Source organism: Vombatus ursinus, unplaced genomic scaffold, assembly GCF_900497805.2.
Source record: "Vombatus ursinus unplaced genomic scaffold, bare-nosed wombat genome assembly UNPS02014789.1, whole genome shotgun sequence".
NCBI classification, from domain to species: Eukaryota; Metazoa; Chordata; class Mammalia; order Diprotodontia; family Vombatidae; genus Vombatus; species Vombatus ursinus.
The window spans coordinates 21,457,809-21,481,798 of record NW_020954567.1 but is presented as its reverse complement, the minus strand read 5'-3'; the positions used below and the strand labels follow the sequence as shown (position 1 = coordinate 21,481,798).

Genomic DNA, 23,990 nt, shown 5'->3' with positions numbered 1-23,990 from the left:
CCACAGGAGTTTGAGGCCTCTTCTCAACTTAATCTCTTTTCTGGTCCTCTAAGACATTTCTCCAGAAAGTTCAGTGAAAGAGAGTAAGACAGTCTTCTCCCTCAAATAATAAGCTATTTTGGTCGCCTGTCCTGATGAAAACATCTCTGAGGGTCCCTCTTCTCATTCACAGACAGTTGGTAAGAATCTACCTCACTTTCTGTAGAAAGTTTTCTTAGCACAAAAATGTATATAAGGAACCCTAGACGTAGAAGTCAACAGTGAAATAAGAATCTTTTGGACTAGGGAGTATGTCTACACACAGACCCTTAAAAATTGCATCATCACCCCTATTAAGCAGAAGCTATTAATACTACTTCTGTCCTGTCCAGTACCAGCTCAGAGGAATCTTCCCAGATGTTGCTGAAGCTCTAGTTCAGTTACAAGGTTCCCGTGCGATTTCCCTCCAACCAGCCATAAGCTTCAGATTATATCTACTCAGGGGTGAACAGTCCAGTGCTTGACAAAAGTTCCCCCTTACCCACAGACCCTTCTTTCATTGTTCTCCACATATATCATGGCACCCAATACAAAATCCATAGTACAGCTGAGATTGTGGAAGGAATTGTGATTCTGCAATCCATTACAAACTCACTCCCTTTCTCTACTACCTTTCCCTCCCATTTTGGAGACTCAGCCTTATCTTGGTCTCAATCGGATGGTTCCTAAATCTAAACTGAAGCCCTTGATACCCCAAGTTAGGATCTCTGAGTCAAGGAAGGGACATCACCTGTCAATGAGGCATGGATAGTCAACTTACTCAATAGAAGGCATGTTAGGTGCAGACATTGGGCTGACTTCCTTGGCTTTCTGTAGGGCATGCTTCTGATTGAAGGCCTCCTCCTCCTCCTGCTCGTCCTACACAGAAAACAAAGTTGTCCTTTGCCATGGAACACAAAGCAGGTCATTTCTTTCCTGGAGAACTGCTTCTTTTGATCTTGCCAGCTTCTAGAAGGCACTTTGTTGACCAATGGAAGTATGCAAGTAACAGAAAAGGGAGAGAAACTGGACAAGGCACTAGAATTGTGGGATCATCAACTAAAAGAAAAGTCCTCAAAAATCATCTAGGCCAACCCCTTCATTTTACATGTAAGGAAAGTGAGTCATAAAAACATTAAGTGACTTGCCAAGGTCAACCCTGACGATAAATGAAAGAATCAAGATTCAGAGAATAGACCTTCGGCTCCAAGACCAGCATTCATTGTACCATATTGCTTCAAAGTTTGGATTTGCTCCAAAAGATTATTAAGAACTAGAGAGAGTGAAGTATGTATCTCACAAGGGGGCAAGTAAGAAAACACAGGTGGACACCCATATAGTATAGGGCAGAGCAGAACCTGGAAGATCATTTGGTCCAGTCCCTTCATTTTATTTATTTTTATTTAAAATATTTTATTTATGCACTTTGTTTTTAAAAGCCTAGCACTTTTCAACAACTATACCAATAGTGTCCTTGCTTACAAATATATATATATATATATATATATATAAGCAAAAATATCTGATATAATTATTACAGCTGACAGGAATGTAACATTTGAAAATTAGACCTGGCATTTCTTAACAGAGAAAAAGGAAGTATGTTTAATATTTCTCATCTGAAACTAACATTGGTCACTGTATTTGACCTGAATTCTGTTATCCTTCAGTGTCATCTCCATTTACGTTACTGTAATCATCATGTATACAGCTGTCTTGATTCTACCTACTTTGCTCTTAATGAGTTCATGCACAGTTTCTCATATTTCTCTGAATTACTTGTATTAATAATTCCTTATCATGCAATATTATATCACGATGTTTACAAACCACAATTTGTTCAGCCATTATCCAATTAATGGACGGTATTTTGTTTCTGGTTTTTTGCTACCACAGAAAGTAATTCTATTAATACTTTGGTATACATGGACCTTTCTTACTTCTTTATTTCTTTGACCTCCTTGGGGAAAATAATTTGCCCTACAGCTAGATCAGTGAGTCAAAGTATATGAATAATTTAGTAACTCTTCACACATAATTCTAAATTGCTTTCCAGAATGTTTAGATTAGACCAATTCACAGTGTTACTAGTGTAATAGTGTAACTGTCTTCCTGTAGTCTTTCCAACATTCACCATTTCTGGCCTTTGTGATCTTCGCCAATTTTATGGATATGATGTGATACCTCATCTCTCTTATGATTAGTGATTTGGAACATTTTTTCTGTAGTTGCTGACAATATTTCTCATTTTGAAACCGTTTTTTCCCCTTGAACACATCTATAAGAGAATGACTCTTCTATGTTTGTATTATGTGTTTGTTAGTCTTCTATGTTTGTGTTAAAAATTCTCTATAGATTTTAAATGTCAGACTTGTATCAGAAATGCTTGATGCTAACATTTTGTTTTAACTCATTGCTTCTCTTATTCTAGCTGAAGTGGTTTTGAATAATTTAAAATTCACATAAATCAAATTGTTTATTTTCTCTTTTAAAATTTCTCTCTACTGTCTGGTTATATGTTTTATCCCTAATCATAAATGTGAGAGATATAACTTTTTATTCTTTTCTATTTTTTTTAGAACTGTGTCCTTTATATTATTTATACACTTGGATCTTACTATGATATATGATCAAAACTGCTGACTTGAACCAATTTTCTGTCAAATTGCTTTTCCATTTTCACAGGAGTTATTATCAAATAGGGAATAATCCCTCTTGTAATTTGCATTTTTGTGTCTATCAAACACTCAACTGCTGTTTTCATTTTGCTTTCAGGTCTTGCTTGTCTGGTGGTTTATTTCATTGATCTGTTCTTTTTTCTTCTATTTATTAACCAGTACTAAATAGTTTTCATAATCACTGCTTTATAATACAAATTGAGACCTGGTAAAAAAATACTCCCTTCATTCTCTTTTTCATTATTTCATTATTATTAAATTCTTTCTCTTTTGTTTCTCCAAATTATTATTATTTTTATAATGCTATAAAATAATTCCTTGGCAGTTTGATTGATATGGCACTAAACGTACTGATTAATTCAGGTGGCAATATGTTCACATGAACAAGATTAGTGAAGACCTTTCCAATTATTTAGGTCTTCCTATATTACTGTGAGTTGTTTTGTGTTGGTATTTATATAAGTCCTGTTTGTGTTGTCAGGTTAACTCCCATATGTTTTAGGTATTTTATTGTTATTTTGAATAGACTTTGTCTTTTTTTTATCATTTCTTCCTGGTTTTTGTTAAAAACATAAAGAGACACTGATGATGTTTCCAGATTCGTTTTGTATCCTGTTACTTTACTAAAGCTACTAATCAACTTGATTAATTTGTCCACTAATTATTTAGGTCACCTTTTTCCTTTAAGTGAGGACACATGATTTCATTAGTATAGGAAGTTCAAGGTGAGGAATTTGCTCTACCAAGGCAGACCAACATCTCCTCTGCAACAGTCTGAGAGAATAGCCTGGGGGCACTAAGAGGTTAGAGGACAAACTCACAGTCTCACAGTCAGTGTTTGGAAGAACTGGCACTTCAACCCAGATCTGACTGACTACAAGGACAGTTCTCCATCCACTAATAGTATATATTTGGCCTTTAAACTAAATGATTTCATTTTTTGCAAAGAGGAATATTTTTGTCTCTTCTTTGCTGATGTTTGTTTTCTTAATTTCTCTCTCTTCTTAATACTATATCAAAAGAACAGAGAAAGGAGGAGTATATTTTATCTCTTTAGCTAGTGGGGAAAAATCCAGTATTTCTGAATTGAAAATAATGCTAGTTTGGGTTTTAGATATATGCTTTTTTATCATATTAAAGAAGGGTCTTTCATGCCTGTGCTTGTTACATTTTTTAAAGTAAAAGAGTGATGTATTTTGTAGATTTCTTTTTATTTCCTCTATTCATTGTGATTTTTACCTCATTCATTCTTTATTTTGTAAATTTTATTTTTCTTTCTCTTTTGATCATTTGAACTAATGCTTTATTAATTTTGTTTAGTCTTTTTAAAAACTCAACTCCGTTTTATCACTTCAAAAAATTTTTTTATTTTTAATTTTATCTATTTGTCTTTGGATTTTAATTTCTCTGTGTTTGTGGGGAGGGAGGGAAGAAGAAAGGAAGGGAGAGAGAGAGAGAGAGAGAGAGAGAGAGAGAGAGAGAGAGAGAGAGAGACCCGGCTTCAGGGTTGATAATTTATTGATTTTTTTTAGGTTTTAAATTCACATACTCAATTCATTAATTGTCTTTTTTTTTCTATTTTTCTGGTATATGTTTTCTGGGATATAAGATTTCCTCTGGTTTTTGCTATATACTATAAATTTCAGTATATTGTCTCATTGATACCATTATCTCTAAAATATGTATTATTACCTATGATTTGTTCTTTGACTTACCCACTATTTAGGATGTTAATACTTAATCTCCATTTAGGTGTGTATCTTTTGTTCATTTCAACATGGTCATTCACTATTTTATTGTATTAAGGTTTGTAAAAGATACATTTAATATGCCTACCTTTCTACATTTATGATTTTTTTATGGCATAGTAGCCCATAGTTAATTTTTTATAAAGATTCTTTGGAATGTTAAATATGTGTATGTGTGTAGATAGATAGATGTGTGTGTATGTATGTATATATATATATATATATATCTCAGTGTATATATAGACATATATAATATCAATGTGTCTGAGTATATATCTGTATATATATGTATGCGTGTACATACAATGCATACATACACTCATATGTATATATTTATATATGTGTTATGAATATAAATACATAAATACATATATATACACACACACTCCAACTCTAACCCTAAAATGGCTTCTGACTCCAATTCTATCATTGATATTTACATTCAGAAAATGCCATAAGTCTAAGACATAAGTTACACAGTTGCTGTAAGTGTCAAATGAAATAATATATGTTAAGTGTTTTGCAAACCTCAAAGTGCTATACAAATGATGACTTATCTATATTTTCTTATAATTTGTTTTATAAATATACCTCTGAAAGAGATATATTAAAGTTATTGACTATAGTTGGGTTTATTATTAATGTTTTTGTATTTTAGTATTCTTTTTCTTTAAGAATTTAAAAGCTATTCCATTTGATGCATATGTATTTATAAAGATATTGTTTCATTGACTCTGGCACTTTAAAAATAATGTAGTTTACCTTTTTAGCTTTCTTCACAATAGGGATTTTTACTGTTGTCTTATTGAAAATCATGTTTGCAACTCCTGCTTTTTTTTTAATCATAATAAATCTTGTTCCAAATCCTTGTTTTCACTCTGAATACGTAGTATGATATAGTGGAAATACTGGATTTGGAGTCGAAAGACCAAGATTCAAGTTCCAGCTCTTCCATTTACTATCTATGGGACCTTAGGGAAATCACTTTACTTCTCTGGGTCTCAGTTTCTTCATTTGTAAAATGAAGAGGTTGGACTTCATGAGCACTTTACACTTTCCTGCTCAAAATATGTAATACTGTAATAGATTTTAAATGTTTCTTGCACATAGTAAGTTGTTGAGATTTAAAAAAAAATCCATTCTATCATCTTCCATTTTATTATCAAGTTTAACCCAGTTCCATTCAATTACTGTTAAATTTTTCATTTCCTCCATTAAATTCTGTAATATGTTTCTATAATTTCTCTTTTTAAAACCAGAATTGGGTTCCCACTGTCTGCTTTGTTTTCAAGAATCTGGTTCCACTCTCCTCCAAAAGACCTTCCTCTTGATCATCTCATTGACCTACTCAAGCCCAAATGTATTCAACCCAATTTTAGTTTTATTTTTTTCCTCTTTCCTTTTCCAAGAACTTTTCCCTTCCGATCCCCAGAAAAGAATTCAGAATAGAATTCCTAATCTCTCCCCACACCATCATCCAATCTCTTCATTTGAATAATACTCATGTGTGTCACTTTTTTCCCAAAAAATGTTCATATAATAATAATAATAATAATAATAAATTTCCCCTCCCAGTACACTCTAAAATCAAATCTCTCATTCAGGAGCTTTGTACCCAAATACTCTCTCTTTGTTCTATCTATAATCTTAATTCAAGCCTTATTCCTTCCTCTTCTGTTCAACCTAATTAACTTAATGTTGTTACAGATCCTCCCCACAACTACCTTCCCCAACTCTCTCAGAGTCCCTCTGAGAAGCTTACTTTTCATAAACATTAATTGACAAAGGTTTCAGTGTAACAAGGTAGAATTGATCAATCAATCAATACTTGTCAAGTGCTTATTACATGCTAGTCTCTGTACCAGGCACTGACAACAGAAAGACAAAGATGAAAGCATTCCTCTATATGAGGAGCAATAGAAAATAACATGCACACACATGACTTGGAGCTCCATGTCCAGATTAAGGGGATTCTGGTCACACACAAGAAGTATGACTCATCACCTACCACCCTGGAGTTAACTATATCATCCTTCTGACTCATGTACCCCACCCCATTGCATTTGTCTTTGGGCCCAGGTTCCTTCTGTGGCCTGGATTTCTCCCTTTCAGGGGTAGAGCATGTTTTTCAAGACATCCCTTCTCTGATTGGTGCAGAGTATCCCCTGAAATACCCATTCTTTTCTGGAAGCCTACTATGAGGCCTTCAACACATCTTCTCACAATGTGTTCTGAAGCTCCCACTATATTTCCTTTCCATGGGAAGAATTTGGTTCCTGCCACCACTACCACATCTGTATTTCATCTCTCAATGTTCTCTCCTTGCTTTCCCAATGCTCCTCAGGCTATGTAGGAGATGGAAAGGACCAAAATTCCCTCTCATTTTTTGCCCAGGTCAGACAGGGGTACATCTCTCTATCCCTGGACTAGATCTTTTTCTCCCCTTCTAGTTTGAAAGATATTTTTTAGCCCTTGTACCCACTCAAAAATGTTAATTCACAAAGAGAGAATGTGAATTTTATACTAAGAAATATTCATTTACTCAGGTGCCTGCATGGTGTTTAGTTTCTTGCCCAAATCAATATTTTTATGGTCCTTCAGACACTGGGATTTGTGCAAAACTTTTGATAAAGTATCTCATACTATTCTTGTGGAGAAAATGGAGTGATATAGCTTAGATGATAGTGCAATTTGGTTAATTCAAAACTTATGTGATGATCAGATTCAAAGAATAATTGTTAAGGGTTCAATGTCAATGTGGCAAAAGGTCTCCAGTAGAGTATCCCAGGAATTTGTCCATGGCCCTGTGCTATTTAACATTTTAATCAATAACATAGATAAAAGCCTAAATGACTTACCAAATTTGCACATAATAAAAAGGTTAATGGGACGGCTAACATAGTGGGTGACAAATTCAGGATCCAAAAGGATTTTGACAGGTTAGAGTGTTAGAGAAAATCTAATAGGATGAAAATCAAATTCAATAGTGATAAATATAAAGTTTTATACTTGGATAAAAAATAACTGCAGCAGCACAAGATGGGGGAGATACGGTCAGATGGCATTTTTTTTTTTTGGCGAGGCTTGCCCAGAGTCACACAGCTAGTAAGTGTTAAGTGTCTGAGATCAGATTTGAACTCAGGTCCTCCAGCCTCCAGGGCCAGAGCTCTATCCACTGCATCACCTAACTGCCCTAAACAGCAAATATTAAAAAAAAAGATCTATAGGTTTTAGTTTCCTGCAAGTTTAATATAAGCAAGCAGTGTCATATAAAGACAAAAAAAAGAGAAGCTAACGTGTTCTTGCCTTAGGAGGTATTGCCTTCAGGAGTATGGAGGTGATAGTCCTACTCTATTGCCATTGTCAGACCTCATTTGGAATGCTGTGTCAAGTTCTGGGTGCCATAGTTTAAGAGCAGCATTGATAAGCTGGAAAGTGTCCAGAGGAAAACAAGGGGCCATTAGTTCAAGTCATTTGAGGATCAGTTGAAAGAAATGAGCAAATTTAGTCTAAACTTTGACCTCCAAAATTTATTTCAACTCTTAAATTTTTGATTCTGTGAATGGGAGACTGGGTGCTACCCCTGTGAAAGAAAAGAGGGAAATCAAGGTGAGCTGAAAGCCCATGTTGTGGCAGAATACGCTTGAAGGCAGCTAGGTGATTGGGCTGGCCAGAGGGAATGAACTGGCATGGAGGTATGACTGGAAACCAGAAGCTAGAGCCGTTGGTAAGACTACTGGAACTTAGTCCATAACACCCGTCTTCCCTCAGCTTCCTTGGAACATTGACCAAGAAAAAACCTATCTCTACTTTTATCTTTTCATTTCATTTCCCATTTCCCTTCTGACTGGTGGTAAGAAGGTTGGATAGGGGAATAAAAGGTTCAACCTTTTAGCTATCATAGCTAGCAAATGGAAGTCTTTCCCTTTAAATGCTAATTTATATTCCAATATTTTGGGAAATTGTTGGTGAAAAGTTGAGCTATTTACTATGATTTATGTCCAACTCCATAAGAATGTGGTTTAGGATTGAGAGAAGGGAAGCTAACCAAAAAGAAAGAAGGGGGTTTTTTGTTTTGTTTTTTGTTTCTTCTCAACTCAGGCTGATGTGATGAGTGAGCTAATTTGAGAGAATTTTTACAATATTAATAATCTCCAATATATATATGTATACCCTATACTAATTTGAACCACAAGAGATATTAATAAAGAAAGAAACTCATAACTGTAAGAAATAGAAGTTGATGTGTTTCTTCACCTTGTACATAGCACCTAGCTAATACCTACCTGGCTACCATAGCGTCACAAGCTCTGGACTGTTGGCACAGTTGGCAATGTGGGACAGTAGGGTCCCTGAAGACAGACAGTCCTTACCTTTGTCAGCTCCTGAGCATTGGCCAAATTGTCCACAGCGATGGCCAAAAACACATTCAGTAGGGTGTCTGGGGGATGTTAAGGATAAATAACTTTTAAAAAAAATACAGAAAAACTTGATGAGGCCAAGATGACACTTCCTTATTCTTTCTCAATTAGGAAAGTAGCAAGATTACCAAGAAGAGACCGATAGCAGACTTTGACTGGAGGTCAGATAATCCCTGGCTCCAAATAGCTTCACTTCAAATCTCAGCAACCATAAAGAACTGAGTCATCAGAGGGATTGGGGAGAGTGTCAAGCCTCTGTTCTCAGGCAGAAGAAGATCATCCCCATCCCAATTTCTCTAGACTAATCATGGCAGAAGTCATAATAAGAACAGGAACATCACTCCACCCAGATAACTCAAGAGACACTGAGATTACTATGGCCTCAGCACAAGGCCAGAATGGGGATGCCAACCATAGAAAATGAGTGGATAAATGGAGAGGGACATCCCACTTTTATCTTAAGGAAGGGCAATAAGTAACACCCACCTGAATATATGTTGCTAGGGTAATACAGACTGGATACACTACTAGCAAAGGAGGTTCAACAGTCTACTCGGTCACTAACACACCTCATTGCTGATCAACTTTCACCACTGTTAGGGATAACCTATATATTTTTTTTCTTTTTTGTTTTTACTCAGCCATGATCTTCCATATTAAAACACACACACACACACACACACATGCACATACACACACCAAACCACTTCATAACTCAGAAAGGTTATTACATAACCCAATTGGTTTTTCTAATGTAGTACCCCCTCCACAAACAAATATCTTCATAAATCTTATTTTTTTCAACTGTGTTCTATGCCTACGAGTTTAATAAAACTTTTGATGTTGGTTCAATGATTCAAGTATGTTCATTTTTTTTTTTGGTTAGGCGATGGGATTAAGTGACTTGCCCAGGGTCACACAGCTAGTGTTATGTGTCTGAGGCTGGATTTGAACTCAGGTCCTCCTGAATCCAGGGCCAATGCTCTATCCACTGTGCCACCTAGCTGCCCCTCAAGTATATTCTTATATCCACAAAAAGGGAAGGTTACTTTATATCCCATTTTTCTTCTAGGAAGAAAGGTAGACAACGCCAAATGACTTAAAATGAGAATACTGTGTTCTATCTAACTCGTAAATATCAATGCTCAGAGCCTGTAAACTACAGATAATGGTTTTGAAGATGGATTTGAAGACCTTTTGTTTATAAACTGTTAGTACAGAGTAATGTTTTCCTTTGGTAATGACAGTATGATTTTTTCCTAGTTGTTTGTAAAAATTAAGAGCAGAGGAGACTCCAGTGAAATGCACCCCACCATGAATGTTAAAGATGAAGATTATGATAAAAAGGACTGATTATCTTAACATTTGGTCATATGGTTTAAAAGCAAAAGCAACGTTCATCACTTTTGTCATTTGGAAGCAGAAATCATTATATATGTTTCCTATTCATTGAAACTAACAATAATAACTCACACTTATATAATGTTCTTAAGTTTTCCAAATGTTTTCTTCACAGCCTGCTTGCAAGATAAGTAATGCAAGTAGCATTAGCCCCATTTTACAGATAAGAAACAGACGTCCACTAAGGTTAAGTGATTTGCTCATGATAAGTAACGAGTAGCAAGGCAGGATATGAACCCAGCTCTCTGCTACTCCAAGTCCAATACTCTTTCCACTAAGTCTCACTAAATGACTAATTGGAATAGTTTTAGAGAAGGTACCATCTCCGACTCTCTAGGTCTGGGATATGAGTCTCTAAGAGAGAATGAAGAAAACATTGGTCAGGTAGGACTGATTCTGAAGATCAGATGTGATGGCAGTAAGTATGAGCTTTTCTTTACACTCTTTTCTCTCTTATTAAATTATAAATTCCTTGTATCCCTAGAATCTAGTACAGTGATTAATGCAGAATAGGTAATAAATGGTTGGTGAACTAGATTTCTGAATGTCAACAGACAAAACCTTTAAAGTATTTAGCATAACATCTGGCACATAGTAGGTACTATATAAAAATACTTATATTCTTATCTTCCCTTTTTGAGCAGAGTTTTCTTGTATTTGCCTCAGCACTTAGCCCAGTTCTGGGCATAGAGAAGATTGAAATAAACACTAATTAATTGGGCTTGAATAGATAGTTGAAAACTTCATATCAATCATATCATATCATATCATCTCTACCAGCTCTTACTCATCACAATATAAGTAGGTCAAAAACATCATTAAAACCCAGAAGAAAGGATACAGTTTCCAAACAGAGTGAGCACGATGAAGTAGATGGCAGACCACATACCAGAGCTAACTCCACCCTGGGAACGGATCCCATTGTACATCACCTCATTCCAATCCTCACCAGTCAAGATCTGCACAAGGCCAAGAGTGGCAAGGTTAAACACATAGGCTGGTTGATGGCAAAGTTCCAGTCTAAAAACTTAGACAAACTTTAATATATGCTTTCCCTTCTTTTAGTCTCCTTCTAAGGCAGGGGTTGTTAACTTGGAGTCCATGGACGCATGGATTGATTTCAGGGAGTCTGTGAACTTGGATAGGGAAAGGAATTACATCTTTATTTTCATGAATCTGTTTCAAAAAAGTAATGACAGCTGTCCCAAAAGTCTGAAAGAAACATAATCCCGTAAGAGTATGATTCAAGAGATCCTAGTTTATTTCACCACTTCTTTCCCACACTTTGATTCAAATGTCTCACTTTCTATAGTCTTCATTTGGTCTCATACCTGGAATACTGTCATAATGGCTGCAGGAAAGGTGTCAAAGTTTGCTGAAGGAGTCCCATCATTAAAGTTAAACCTGATAAGAGAAATCAGAGAGAGGAATGACATGAGACCTCTGGAACCAAGCCGAACCTCATTGTTTACATTCTAAGTTCTACTTTTTCCTCTCTCATTTCCCAAGTCTTCTTCATTATTCCTCTTATTTCTGGTTTCTAAATATTCTGTCACTTTTCCCACCAAGCCATGATAATAATCCACCCTCGGTTGACATGCAAAAATGGCACTACTGCTTCCCTATCACTATCAGTACTTGTAATATTTCCAGCAGTGGTAATGGGTTTGTATTGATCTATCCACACTTTCACATCTGGTATCCTATGATGTAATATATTTGTGATATGGGCTAAGTAGGAATAAATGAGGAACAAAGTAGGAGTAAATTCTTTGGTTTTAATAAGACCATAAGACTATTTACATAGAGGGAGGTACATATATATATGCACATGTGTATGTATATATACATACATACATGTATTTCCATATATATGATATGCTGTTATATGATACTGTATTATATCATATTGTATGCCATATCATATCATATCATATCATATTACCAGCTGAAGCTATAGATTATAGTCTCATTAGAATCCTGTCTCAGAGACTTACTGTATTCCCTTAGGCAAGTCACTTAACCACTGTCTCTCTCACTTTCCTTATCTGTAAAATGGGGATGATAATAATAGCACCTACTTTGCAGGATTGTGTGAATAAAAATACATTAAAACACATATGTAAATAATATTTACATGTAAAATATATGTAACTAAATATATGATAATATATGTAAATTACTTTGTGAACCTTGAAGCCCTATAAAAATTAGTTATTGTAATAGTTATTGTTATCAATACTTAATGATGATTATGGCATACAATTTGGGGTTTTTTTTTTCATCTGGAAAGCTTGAGAGCGCTTACCTGCCTCCAAAGAGCTGCATTCCCAACAGAGCAAAGACAACAATAAAAAGAAAGAGGAGGAAGAGTAAGCTGATGATGGATTTCATGGAACTCATTAATGAGACCACTAAATTCCGAAGAGACGCCCAATACCTGAAAAATAACAGACAATATCACTACCCGCAACAACTCTACCTTTTCGTTGACTGCAAACCAGAGTCCATGAAATGAACTGAATTTTGCAAACTTTTCTATAATGGAAAGAGGAGCAAAATTCAGTCACCCCAGGAAATTCTGTCCAGGGATCTGGCATGGGAATTTTCCCAGTCCATCTTTTGGTTCATTCATCCTTGACTGAGTCTGGGAAGGGCTAGAGAATTGATCTAGGTAGTATATACACAGAAACAAGAAAACATATGACTCTTCAGGAGGCAATGGGGAATTCCAATGTCAAAGATGGGTAGATTTCCAAATTCTGGTCCCTTACTTGGTAACCTTAAATATTCTCAGAAGTCGGAGAGCCCGCAAGACACTGATTCCAAAAGAGGTGCCAGGTCTAAAGATGGCCCAAACCACTTCAAAGATACTTCCCACAGTGACCTAAGAAAAAAAGAAAAGCAAATACAAAGCTTTAATGAAAGGAGTAGAGAGGTGAATAAAGAGAATACTGGTGTTCAATAGGAAACCACTGAAATTCCAGCACTCATAGGGTTAGCAATAAACCCCAGCATTACCAAATCAATAATCCTAGACAGATCTATCCTATTTATAAAGGTATTCCAGGGGAAAAATAGAATTTACAAACTCTCTCATTAGGAAATCAATTGTGACATCCAACTATCCTTTCTGCTGGAAAAGTCTTCTCAATATCAATCACCTATGCCTGCAATATAAAATTCATTTCCTTTTGTCTATAGTTAGTGAGAAAAAAAAACTAGCCTATCAACTATCAATAGTACACACTGGTCCACTTTGCTTCTTGCTGCCAATTTCAGACTCACCCTTTGTCCCCATAATTTTGTAGTCCTTTGGAGTTCAGTCTATCATTTTTTTGTCCAATATAGTTGATGGTGGCTATTGTGTAATAGTCTCCATATCCTAACTCCTCTCTCAAAGAGTTAGCCCTTGACTCACTAACTTTTCCTCCTCACAGGACTTCAATAGTTACAATGGTGCTACCTCAAATTCCCTATTCTTCTAGTTCCCCAATTTTCTCAGATAACATGACTTAGTCCTTCATTCTATTTCAGCCAAAAGGATGGTCACATCCTAAATCTTATAATTACCCTAAGTGTTCCACTTCCTTGATCAAAAACTCTGACTCAAGTATCTTACTATCATTTCTTAACATCCCATCTCTCCATACGCCCCACCCTTCCTATACCTTTTATTCACCTTTATCAGGACCTTCTAACCCTTCTGAACTTTCTCAGGCTAATACCCCTACTTTCTTTTGTTTCCTTCCAAAACTCAACCCTATAGTTAACCAATTTGACTACACAATGTTCTATCCTCTCAAATCCCTTACCCTTGCATCTTATCATTGCTCATGGCTTGTCGGAATTCAGACCCAAATCAGTCCCAACATCTGCGCCTTTCCCTCATAGTCACATGTTGCTGAATGAAGCTGTGCTCATTGGATAATAACTTTATGTTTTCTAACCTTAACTGGGCATTCATTGCATCAAGAAAACCCTTGATCCCTCCCTAATTAATTCCCTCTTTCAATCTCTACATAAGCAACTCAAAATCTTACTTCTCTCTTCAAGCCTCCCATACCTCCCCCTACCCATATCCTCTGAACTGAGGACATTGCCTTCTAATTTGTGGAGAAAATTAAGGCCATTTGCTATGAGGTTTCTTTTCTCCCCTTGTCTTCCTCCACGATCCCTTGACCTCATTTCCAACTCCCTCCTCTTTTCCTTTAGTCTCTGATATTGAAGTGACTCTTCTTTTTGCCAAAGTCCAACCCATTTACATGCACCATTAATCTCATTTCTCCAGTAGATTGTGCCCTCAATCATCACTTCTTTCTTTTTTTCTCTTTTTTTATTTTGTATTTTATTTTTTCCCCAGTTACATGTAAAAAACAATTTTTAACATTCATTTTTAAAACTTTGAGTTCCAAATTCTCTCCCTTCCTCCCTTCCCACCCCACCCCCCATTGAGAAGGCAAGCAATTCTATATAGGTTATACATGTGCAGTCATGCAAAACACTTCCATAATAGTCATGTTGTAAAAGAAAACATAGACAAAAAAAACCTCAGGAAAAATAATGTAAAAAAAGTATGCTTCAATCTGTATTCAGACACCATCAGTTCTTTGTCTGGGGATGGATAGCATTTTTCATCATATGTCTTTCAGAGCTGCTTTGGATCTCTCTTGCTGAGAATAGCTAAATCCTTCACAGCTGATCATCCTACGATATTGCTGTTATTTTGTACACAGTACATTTCACTTTGCATCAGTTCATATAAATCTTTCCAGGTTTCTCTGAAAGTATCCTGCTCGCTCATCATTTCCCATAGTGCAATAGTATTCCATAATAAACACATACCACAATTTGTTCAGTCATTCCCCAATTGATGGGCATCCCCTCAATTTCGAATTCTTTGCCCCCAGAAAAGAGCTGCTGTAAATATTTTTGTACATATAAGTCCTTTTCCTTTTTTTAATCTCTTTTGGGATACAGACCTAGTAGTGGTATTGCTAGCTCAAAGGGTATGTATGTTCTTATAGCCCTTTGGGCATAGTTCCAAATTGCTCTACAGAATGGGTTCACAACTCCACCAACAGTGCATTGATGTCTCATTTTTCCCACATCCCCTACAACATTTATCATTTACCTTTTGTTGTCCTATTAGCCAATCTGATAGGTATGAGATAGTGCCTCAGAATTGTTTTAATTTGTATTTCTCTAATCAATAGTGAGTTAGAGTATTTTTTTCACATGTCTATAGACAGCTTTGATTACTTCATCTGAAAACTGATCATATCTTTTGATCATTTATCAATCACTCCCATTTTTATAAATTTGACTCAGTTCTCTATATGTTTGAGAAATGAGGCCTTTATCAGAGAAACTTGCTTCAACTTTTTTTCACAGTTATTATTGCTAACTGTATTTCCCTCCATCTTATCCCCCATCCCATTTATAATCATCATTTCTTTCTCTCTAACTTATAATCTCTCCCTATCTCCTTGTTCCTTCCCTACTGATTTTCAATATGTTTGTGTCTCCTTCATCCTGAAAAAAAGAAGAAAAAAACTTTTGCTAGACTCAACCGTCCCCTGAAGAGAAGGTTCTCCTATATCTTTCCTCCCTTTTAAAATCAAACCTCTAGGGGAAAAAAGCTGTCTATTTTGTATCTCCATTTTCTTTCTTCTCTTCAACCTTTTGCAATCTGGCTACTGATCTTACCACTTAAATGAAATGGCTTTCTCCAAGGTTGCCATTTATATCTTTAATGCCAAATCTGATGGTCTTCTCTCAGGCCTCATTCTTCTTAACCTCTCTGGTGCATATGACACCATGTAATGCTCTTTCCTCATGTATGCTTTCTAGGGTTTTTGGGAACTTTCTCCAGGTTCTTCTGTCTGACCTCTTCTTCTAAGTCTCCTTTTCTTGATCCTGCTCCATATGATGCCCCTTGGACATTTCTGAAGGCTTTGTCTAGGCCCACTCTTCATCTTTTTCTATGCTTTCTCTCATCAGTTCCCATGGGTGCTGACCATACATGCATACATACATACATACATACATATATGTGGAGAGAGAGTGCTCTAGTCTTCCCTGAGCTTAAACGGTTAGTCAGGGAGCATTGATTAAGCATTTTCTGTGTACCAGGCACTGCTAAATGGTGAGGAAAGAAAAAGAAAGGCATAAAAATAGTCTTTGACTCTGCTTACATTCTAATGAGGGAGATAAAAGATAAGCAACTAGGTACATGCAAGATATATACAGAGTAGATGGAAACTAATCTCAGAGAAGGCACCAGCACTTGGTGGGACCAGGGAAGACCTCCTGCAGAAGGTGGGATTTAAGCTCAGTACTGAAGAAAGCCAGAGAAACTAAGAGGCAGAAGTTAGGGGGCAGAGCATTCTATACATGGGAGACAGACAGTGCAAAGGCATAGACAAGGATTGTTGTGTTCAAGGAATACCAAGTTGTCCAGTGTAAATGGATCTCTGCATGGAGGAGAGGAAAGTGCATGAAGACTGGAAAGATAGAAAGGTGTCACATTATGAAGAGCTTTACACTCCAAACAGAGCAGTTTATATTTCACCCTGGAAGTAATACTCACTGGAACTTGTTGAGCAGGGTAATGACATGGTTAGAACTATACTTTAGAAAAATCACCTTGGCAATTGAGTGGACGATAGATTGGAGTGGGGAAAGACTTAAGGCAGGAAGATCAGGATCCTGTGTGGGAAAATAGAGGGAAAGGTGCAGGAGGGCTATTTATTGTTCTTCTTGTTCAGTCATTTCAGTCATGTTCAACTCTCATTTGGGGTTTTCTCGGCAAAGATAGTGGAGTGGTTTGCTATTTACTTCTCCAGATCATTTTAAAGATGGGGAAACTGAGGAAAGCAGAGTTAAGTGACTTGCCCAGGGTCACGCAGCCAGTAAGCATCAGATTTGAACTCAGGAGGATAAGTCTTCCTGACTCCAGGCTTGGCATTATATCCACTGCACCACCTTGCTGCCCAGGAGAGATATTGGGAAGGTAAAAATGACAAGATTTGTCAACTTCTTGAATATGCGGGCTAAGTAAAACTGAGGAGGCAAGGTTGACACCAAGGTTGTAGGCCTGAGTGACTGAGAACAAGCCTGCAATATTAATCAGGAAGTTCAGAAGAGGGAAACATCTGAGGGAAAAGACAATGTTTTAAACATGTTTAAGTTTGAGATGCCCAAGGGACATCCAGTCTGAGATATCTAAGAGGCAGTTAATGGTGCAGAACAGGAGTTCAGGAGAGAGACTAGGACAGGATGGATGGACGGATGGATGGATAGATAGATAGATAGATAGATAAGATAGAAAGATAGATTAGATAGAAATGTAGATAGATTGATAGAAAGAAATGTAGATAGAAAGATAGAGATAGATTATAGATATGTTTATATATATATATATAGATATGTGTATATGTATATATGTATAGATCTAGGCATTATCTGTGTAGAGAGAATAATTAAGCTATTGGGAGCTGAAGAAATAAGATCACCAAGTAAAATAGTAATAGAGCAAAAGTAGAAGAGGCCCCAGCACAGACCTATAGGGGTCATCCACAGTGATTGGATGTGACGTGAATGAAGAACTTGCATCAGATACTGAGAAAAAGCTGTAGGACAGAAGAGATTACCAGAAGAGTAGAACAGCATGAAAATCTAGAGAGGAAAGAGTGTTTAGGGGGAAAAGGTTATGAACAGTTCCAAATGATACAGAGATGTCAAAAATATGAGGATGGAGAAAAGGCTATTAGCTTTGGAAATTAAGAGAACATTGGTAACTTTGGAGAGGGCAGTGATACCATTTTACCAAATATCTATTGTACATTTTGAACTAGATGTCCTAGAGACATCTCCAGTTCAGCATGTCCAAAATAGAACTCATTATCTTTTCCCCAAAACTCATTCCTCTTCCAAATTTTCCTATTTTTGTAGCAGGTACCATCATTCTTCCAGTCTCCCTGGTTTATAAATTCCACCTTATCTTCAAATCTTCATTTTATCTCACCAATACCCCCATGTCCCACCCTATCCAAACATTTGCCAAATCTTACTTTGCCTGCCTGCATGGCATCTCTCACATCCAGCTCTTCTCTCCTAAGACAGACATATCCTTATTTCAGGCGTCATCACCTCTGACACAGACTACAGCAGTCTCCCTACCTCAGACCTCTTCCCATTCCAATCTCCCTTCTACACTGTTGTCAAAGGGATTTTCCTTAAGTGCAAATCTATCCAAGTCATTCCCCTACTTAAGAAAATCCAATAGCTCCCTATTGCCCTAAGTATCAAATGTAGATGCTTCCATGAGGCATGCAAAGACTTTCACAACCTGACCATAGCTTATTTTTCCAGCTTCATTATATATTATTCCTTTAACATATGTAGGTTCAGTCAAACTGATCTTCTCTCTTCCCTTTGTGCATACCCTTCATCTCTTGTTTCTATTCCTCTGCAATGCCCCTTTCTTGTGCCTGGAATAGATTTCCTACGTACCTCTGTCTCATGGAATCCCTTTTTCAAGACATATGTCAAACACTGCCTTTTCATGAATCTTTTCCTGATGCCTACAACTGCTAGCATCCTATCTCCATAAATCCCTTGCATTATTTTTTCTTTATTCTGCATATAGTTCTTTTGTATATACTTATGTACATGAGTATATGTGTATATAAGCTCCCTGAGTATAGGGATTGTTTCATGTTTGTTTTTGTATCTGTGGTGCCCAATAAAATACTAGACATTCAATAAATACTTGTTGATTCATTGATTGAATGCCCACTTAAAATGGGAAGCTACCACAAGATGCTTCCTCCACTCCTTCCCCCCACCCCCAACCAATGGCTTCACAGCATCTTGTGGTCTCTACCTATAATAGTCAATGTCACTGAGTCTTTGTCTTCCCTAATGGAAAGCTCCTAAGGCCTCCCACTTCTGAAGCTGAATTTGCCTAAAAGAGATAATTTGGTAAATTTGTATTGTTTTCACCAGACATGAAAATCACTGTTCATGGCTTCCTATTCAATATTTCACTCTCTTCCCACTCCTAACCCCCAAATCTAATAGTTAATGGTTCAAGAAATAAAATGGTTGACTTATCTGTTCTACTTCAAGCCCCCATTAGCAGTTAAATGTTATTCTCATTTCATAAACTCAGGTGTCAATGCTCCAAACCATTGATCCACAATGCTGACAGTCATGCAAATGGAATAGACAGGCTTCAAACGTACTTACCCCAAAGTCAAAGCAATTGAAGGAGGAATGAAAATAAAGGCGTGGCCCCATGCCATACATCTTCAGGGCCATTTCTAAAAGGAAGAGCCCCAAAAACAAAAACTCTGCATAGTCTGAAATGATTAAAACAAGTGCCATTACACACACAGGTAGTATCTATTCCTTTATCCACAAATTCACATATTGAGTTAATGGCCCCAAATTAACAATATTTCCACTCACTCAGTGAAGTTTCAACAACATAACCACTAAATATGACTTGGCTTAGATTGTTGCCAAACAAATGGTTCTAATTATGACTGTGGAATTTCCTAATGGAAGTTGAGTTCAGGGGACAATGAATAGTCTACCTTTCTCTTATCCAACAAATGGATGTATCATTAGCCTCTGAAAGACAATTTAATTATAGAACAGAAATAGGGAAGGCTATCTAGTATTTTGGCTTAAGGATATTATTATAATGCATAGGCTATTATAGGTAGTCATCTATACTATATGATTTGAGGGTGCTTCTTTCCCCTCACATATATCCCTTACTAGTCTTTGGTGCCTGCTATTTGCAGCATTAGCATCATATTAAGGCTCTCGCTAGGGTGAGGTACACTCATGGGCCTCACCTAGGGATGGAAATGATTCTAGGTGCTCAAAAGCTATGCTAGAAGAGTGCAATGCCTAGAGGCTCTTACCAAGCTGGTAAGGATTCAATTGCAGGTCCTTAAATCAATTGAACTTTATGCCTGTTGCTAAAGAGTAGTTGAATTATGGAAAGGTTCCACCTCAAAGGATTGATAATCAGGTGATGAAATTTTTTGTCCTCTGCAGTTCATTGAATTGTCTGCCCAATTATGGAAAGATCTTGATTTGCATCATAGATGAAATCACAGATATTTGGAATATTGAGTTATTCAAGAAAGGCAATGTTATTTGGAAGGGCTAATATCATCTGGCAAACACAAACAGGGAGTAGTTTAGCTGATTAATTGGTAAAGAGAAGTTGGCAATGTTCAGGATAAAGCCACAATCTTTAAGGACAGCATCACAAAGGTAAATATCTTATCTACTCCTATGATGTTCCTTGGTATCACTGAGAGAGACAGAATACTGGGCTGAATAGAGTTTTGGTGCATATTGTGATCTTATATTAATATACCAAAAAGCCCAATATCTTACAGAATACAGACACATTACACTTACAGAGGAGGTGGGTGAGCCACAGGGGCTGGTTGTGATGGACAATAGCCACACAGGCAGTGTTGAGAGCTACCACACTCAAGACTATCCAGTAAAAAACTTGAGATTTGACCATATGACGAATGGAGATACGTAGAAGCCGCTCCTTGTGCCGGAAATAAGAGGCTCCATCTACTTTAGTACTTTTTATACTGGCACGAGCAAGAGGAGTGCCTAAAAGAAGAGTAAAAGAGTGAGATTTTACTATGATGATGATGATGATGACGACGACAGACATGTATTTTTAAAATGTATTTTACATTTTCTCATTTTGACCTTATAAAAACCTCTGTGAGGTAGGTGCTATTAACCAAAAAAAAAAAATCACAAGTCCATGAGATATATGTTGCAACTGGATTTATTACAAGAGAAATGAACATGTATGTAGAACTCCAGGTGCAAGGAGTTCACAATGCAAACAGAAGCTTGCACATGTATGCAATTGCAGCAAAGGGAGGAGGAGAAACAACATTAGGAGGAATTTCCTCCTAAAGGAGAGTGGCATGGAAGGAGGGAAACAGCAGTACAGGTGGGAAACGGACTAATTTCCTCCCAAAGAGAAAGAGAAATCGTGAATAAGTAAGGTGGCAAAGGCAGCATTCTTTTTCCTTGGGAACTGCTAGACTATGAAGACATGATGGCCTGCTTATCTACAAGGGTTCCAGCTGTATAGCTTCTCAGTCTGGTGCAAACTGACTAGTGCCTGTCCTGATTCTTACAAACATACAAGGAGTCTAGCTTGGGGTGCAAATAACAAATTACATCAGCTCGGGGGTGGGGGGAGGGGATTCATCCTTGACACATTCAGGGCCTGCTGCATACTCTGGGTTCACTGTTTCTAGAAAATACAGCAACTCAAGAAGACAAGTTCAGGAACCCCTTGACAATGCAATGGATATTATTACTCCTACTTTATAGATAAGAGATTGAGGCTCAGAGAATTTTCATGACTTGCCCATCATCATAGATCTATTAAGTTTCAGAGTGAGAATTGAAGCCAAGTGTTCCTGACTCCAATCTGGTATTCTATCCATTATGCCAAAATGTCTCTAAGAAAAAAATGATGAGGCCAGAAGATGGGAACTTGGAGTTCCTCTATTGGCTGAGAACTGAAATGGAGACATCAAGTAGCTTTAAAGAGGCAGTGATATAGTGGATGTGATGATGGGCCTGAAGTCAGGATATCTTTAATATGAATCATATTTTTAGAAGCCATGTTATCATGGACAATTCCCTTGACTTGTGAACCTTAATTTCCTCATCAGTAGATGGGGATAATAATACCTGGATCTATCTAATATCTAAATACCAAGCTTGTCATGAATCTTAAAAGAAACAATGTAGGTGAAGTGCTACATGAACTATAAAGAACTTCCAGCCCACAGAAATGTTGGCTATTAAGATTACCTCTGAACAGTATGGCTTCCATGACTTATGGACAACCTAAGAATAGGCCTGACAAATTCCCATGACATAGGGGTAACAGGCACTTTGCAGAGAAGAAGATGAAGGCTCAGAAAAACTATACTTCATCTCATATTGGCTCTCAACTTTCATTCTTCACAGAGGATTCAAGTATTCCATTCTACCCCTCCACCTCACTCTGAACAGAGGACCTTTGCCTTTTACTTTACTAAGAATATTGAGGCTATTTGGCATAGGCTCTCCAAAATGCCTTCTTTCACAACACAAAGCTTTATAGTTGGTCATCTCTTCCTCTTCATTCTCGAACAAAAAATAGCTTTCCCTCTTTCCAAAGTAACTCTCCAACTTTTGCCCTTGATCCCACCTTTTTCCACTTCTTCCAAGTCTTTGCTCCATTAATCTTCCCCTTTTTTCCTTTCTCTGTTTTTGTGTTTTCAATTTATTTCTCTATTAGCTATTTCCCTTGCATCTACAAACATATCCAGGTTTCTCCTATCTCTTTTCCTCAAGCTTTCTATGCCATCTAGCTATTGACCCATCTCTCTCCTTAGTTTCACAACCAAACATAGAGAATGAAGCTACATTTGTTTCTTCTGTTTCTTGCTATTTTTACTTCTCACACCCTTGCCATCTGATTTCCATTCTTACCACCATTCTACTGAAACTGCTCTTCCTTAACTATTTAATCCAAGATTATTTCCTCTGTCTTCATTCTCTCTTGACCTCTCTGAAGCATTTAACACTGTTGACCATCTTTTCTTGGTGTTCTCACCTAGATGACATTGGATGTATCTCAATCTTTCCATGTGCCATTCTCTCCTACTTTTCTGACTGCTCCATGATTTCCTTTGCTGACTTTTCTTCCTCTTCTTTTAAAGAAGTACCCTGAAGTGATGTGTTCTTTAAGTCTCTTCCCTCAACTTTAATCTCTCTTTTCTATACATATTCTCAGTGATTTCATTGATTCCCAAGACTTCATGTTTCTTTTTAGTTTAAAAGAGATGAGGGGTCTACATCCCTTGCCAACAGGAAACAGTTTTAGAAGCTGAGACATTTGCCTCCTACCCCAAAAGATTTGGGATCCCATTTGTTTGAGGGAGAAATCATGGGGTAATAGGACCTGGGCCTCTAAAAGAAAAAGACCATGTCTCTGAAAGCAACCCACTCTCTGGATTTTCCCATACATTTCAGCAAGCCAGATCACTGGCACCTCCACCCAAGGCAATTGACGCACCCCAGCCCACCTAGATCACCTAATTAGCTTAATTAACATCCTTTCACTGTGCTTTTGGCCCACCCCACACTAGTTGCACATGCCTACCACTCCTCAATCCCATCTAGACATTTCAGGGTTCCCAACAACCCTAAACTGAATCACTGCTACATTCTAGTCAATAGTCAATAAATATTTACTAAGTGTCAAAATAAAACAAAACAAATGAAAAAGAGATGAGGGGTATCCATGAGATGAGGGTTATCCATGAGATAAGGGGTAGCCACACAATAATGTCACCTCAATGAGTATCCAGAAACACCCTGTGGGATATTGAAAGCCTCTAGGCAAGAATCCCAAAATCTATCCTCAATTTTTTTGAGGGAGGCGGGAGTCCTAGTTCCACATTTATAACTACATGTCTCCACCCATATGAACCTTCATAATCAAGTTCAAAAGAAATCATCATATTCTGCATAAAGCCTCCTTTTCACTCCTATATTTATGTTAATAGCACCATTCACAGAATCTTGAAATTAGAAGGGACCTCAGAGCCCATAGAGTTCTTCTGTTGTTTTCAAATTTCACATCTTTATTCATC

At 37.0% G+C, this 23,990-nt stretch overlaps 1 protein-coding gene across 3 annotated transcripts in view; it reads right to left on the bottom strand.

Moving 5' to 3' along the window:
* CACNA1E (calcium voltage-gated channel subunit alpha1 E) overlaps positions 1-23,990 on the bottom strand; it is a 393,237-nt gene that overhangs the window by 92,433 nt on the left and 276,814 nt on the right. For all 3 annotated transcript variants that reach the window (XM_027868457.1, XM_027868458.1, XM_027868459.1), the window contains exons 11-18: positions 20,716-20,925; positions 19,522-19,634; positions 13,041-13,153; positions 12,575-12,706; positions 11,598-11,670; positions 11,108-11,225; positions 8,818-8,885; positions 800-897 (exon numbers count right to left, since the gene is read on the bottom strand). In XM_027868457.1, the coding sequence (XP_027724258.1) occupies positions 800-897; positions 8,818-8,885; positions 11,108-11,225; positions 11,598-11,670; positions 12,575-12,706; positions 13,041-13,153; positions 19,522-19,634; positions 20,716-20,925 (925 nt within the window). The remainder of the gene's footprint in view (positions 1-799; positions 898-8,817; positions 8,886-11,107; positions 11,226-11,597; positions 11,671-12,574; positions 12,707-13,040; positions 13,154-19,521; positions 19,635-20,715; positions 20,926-23,990) is intronic.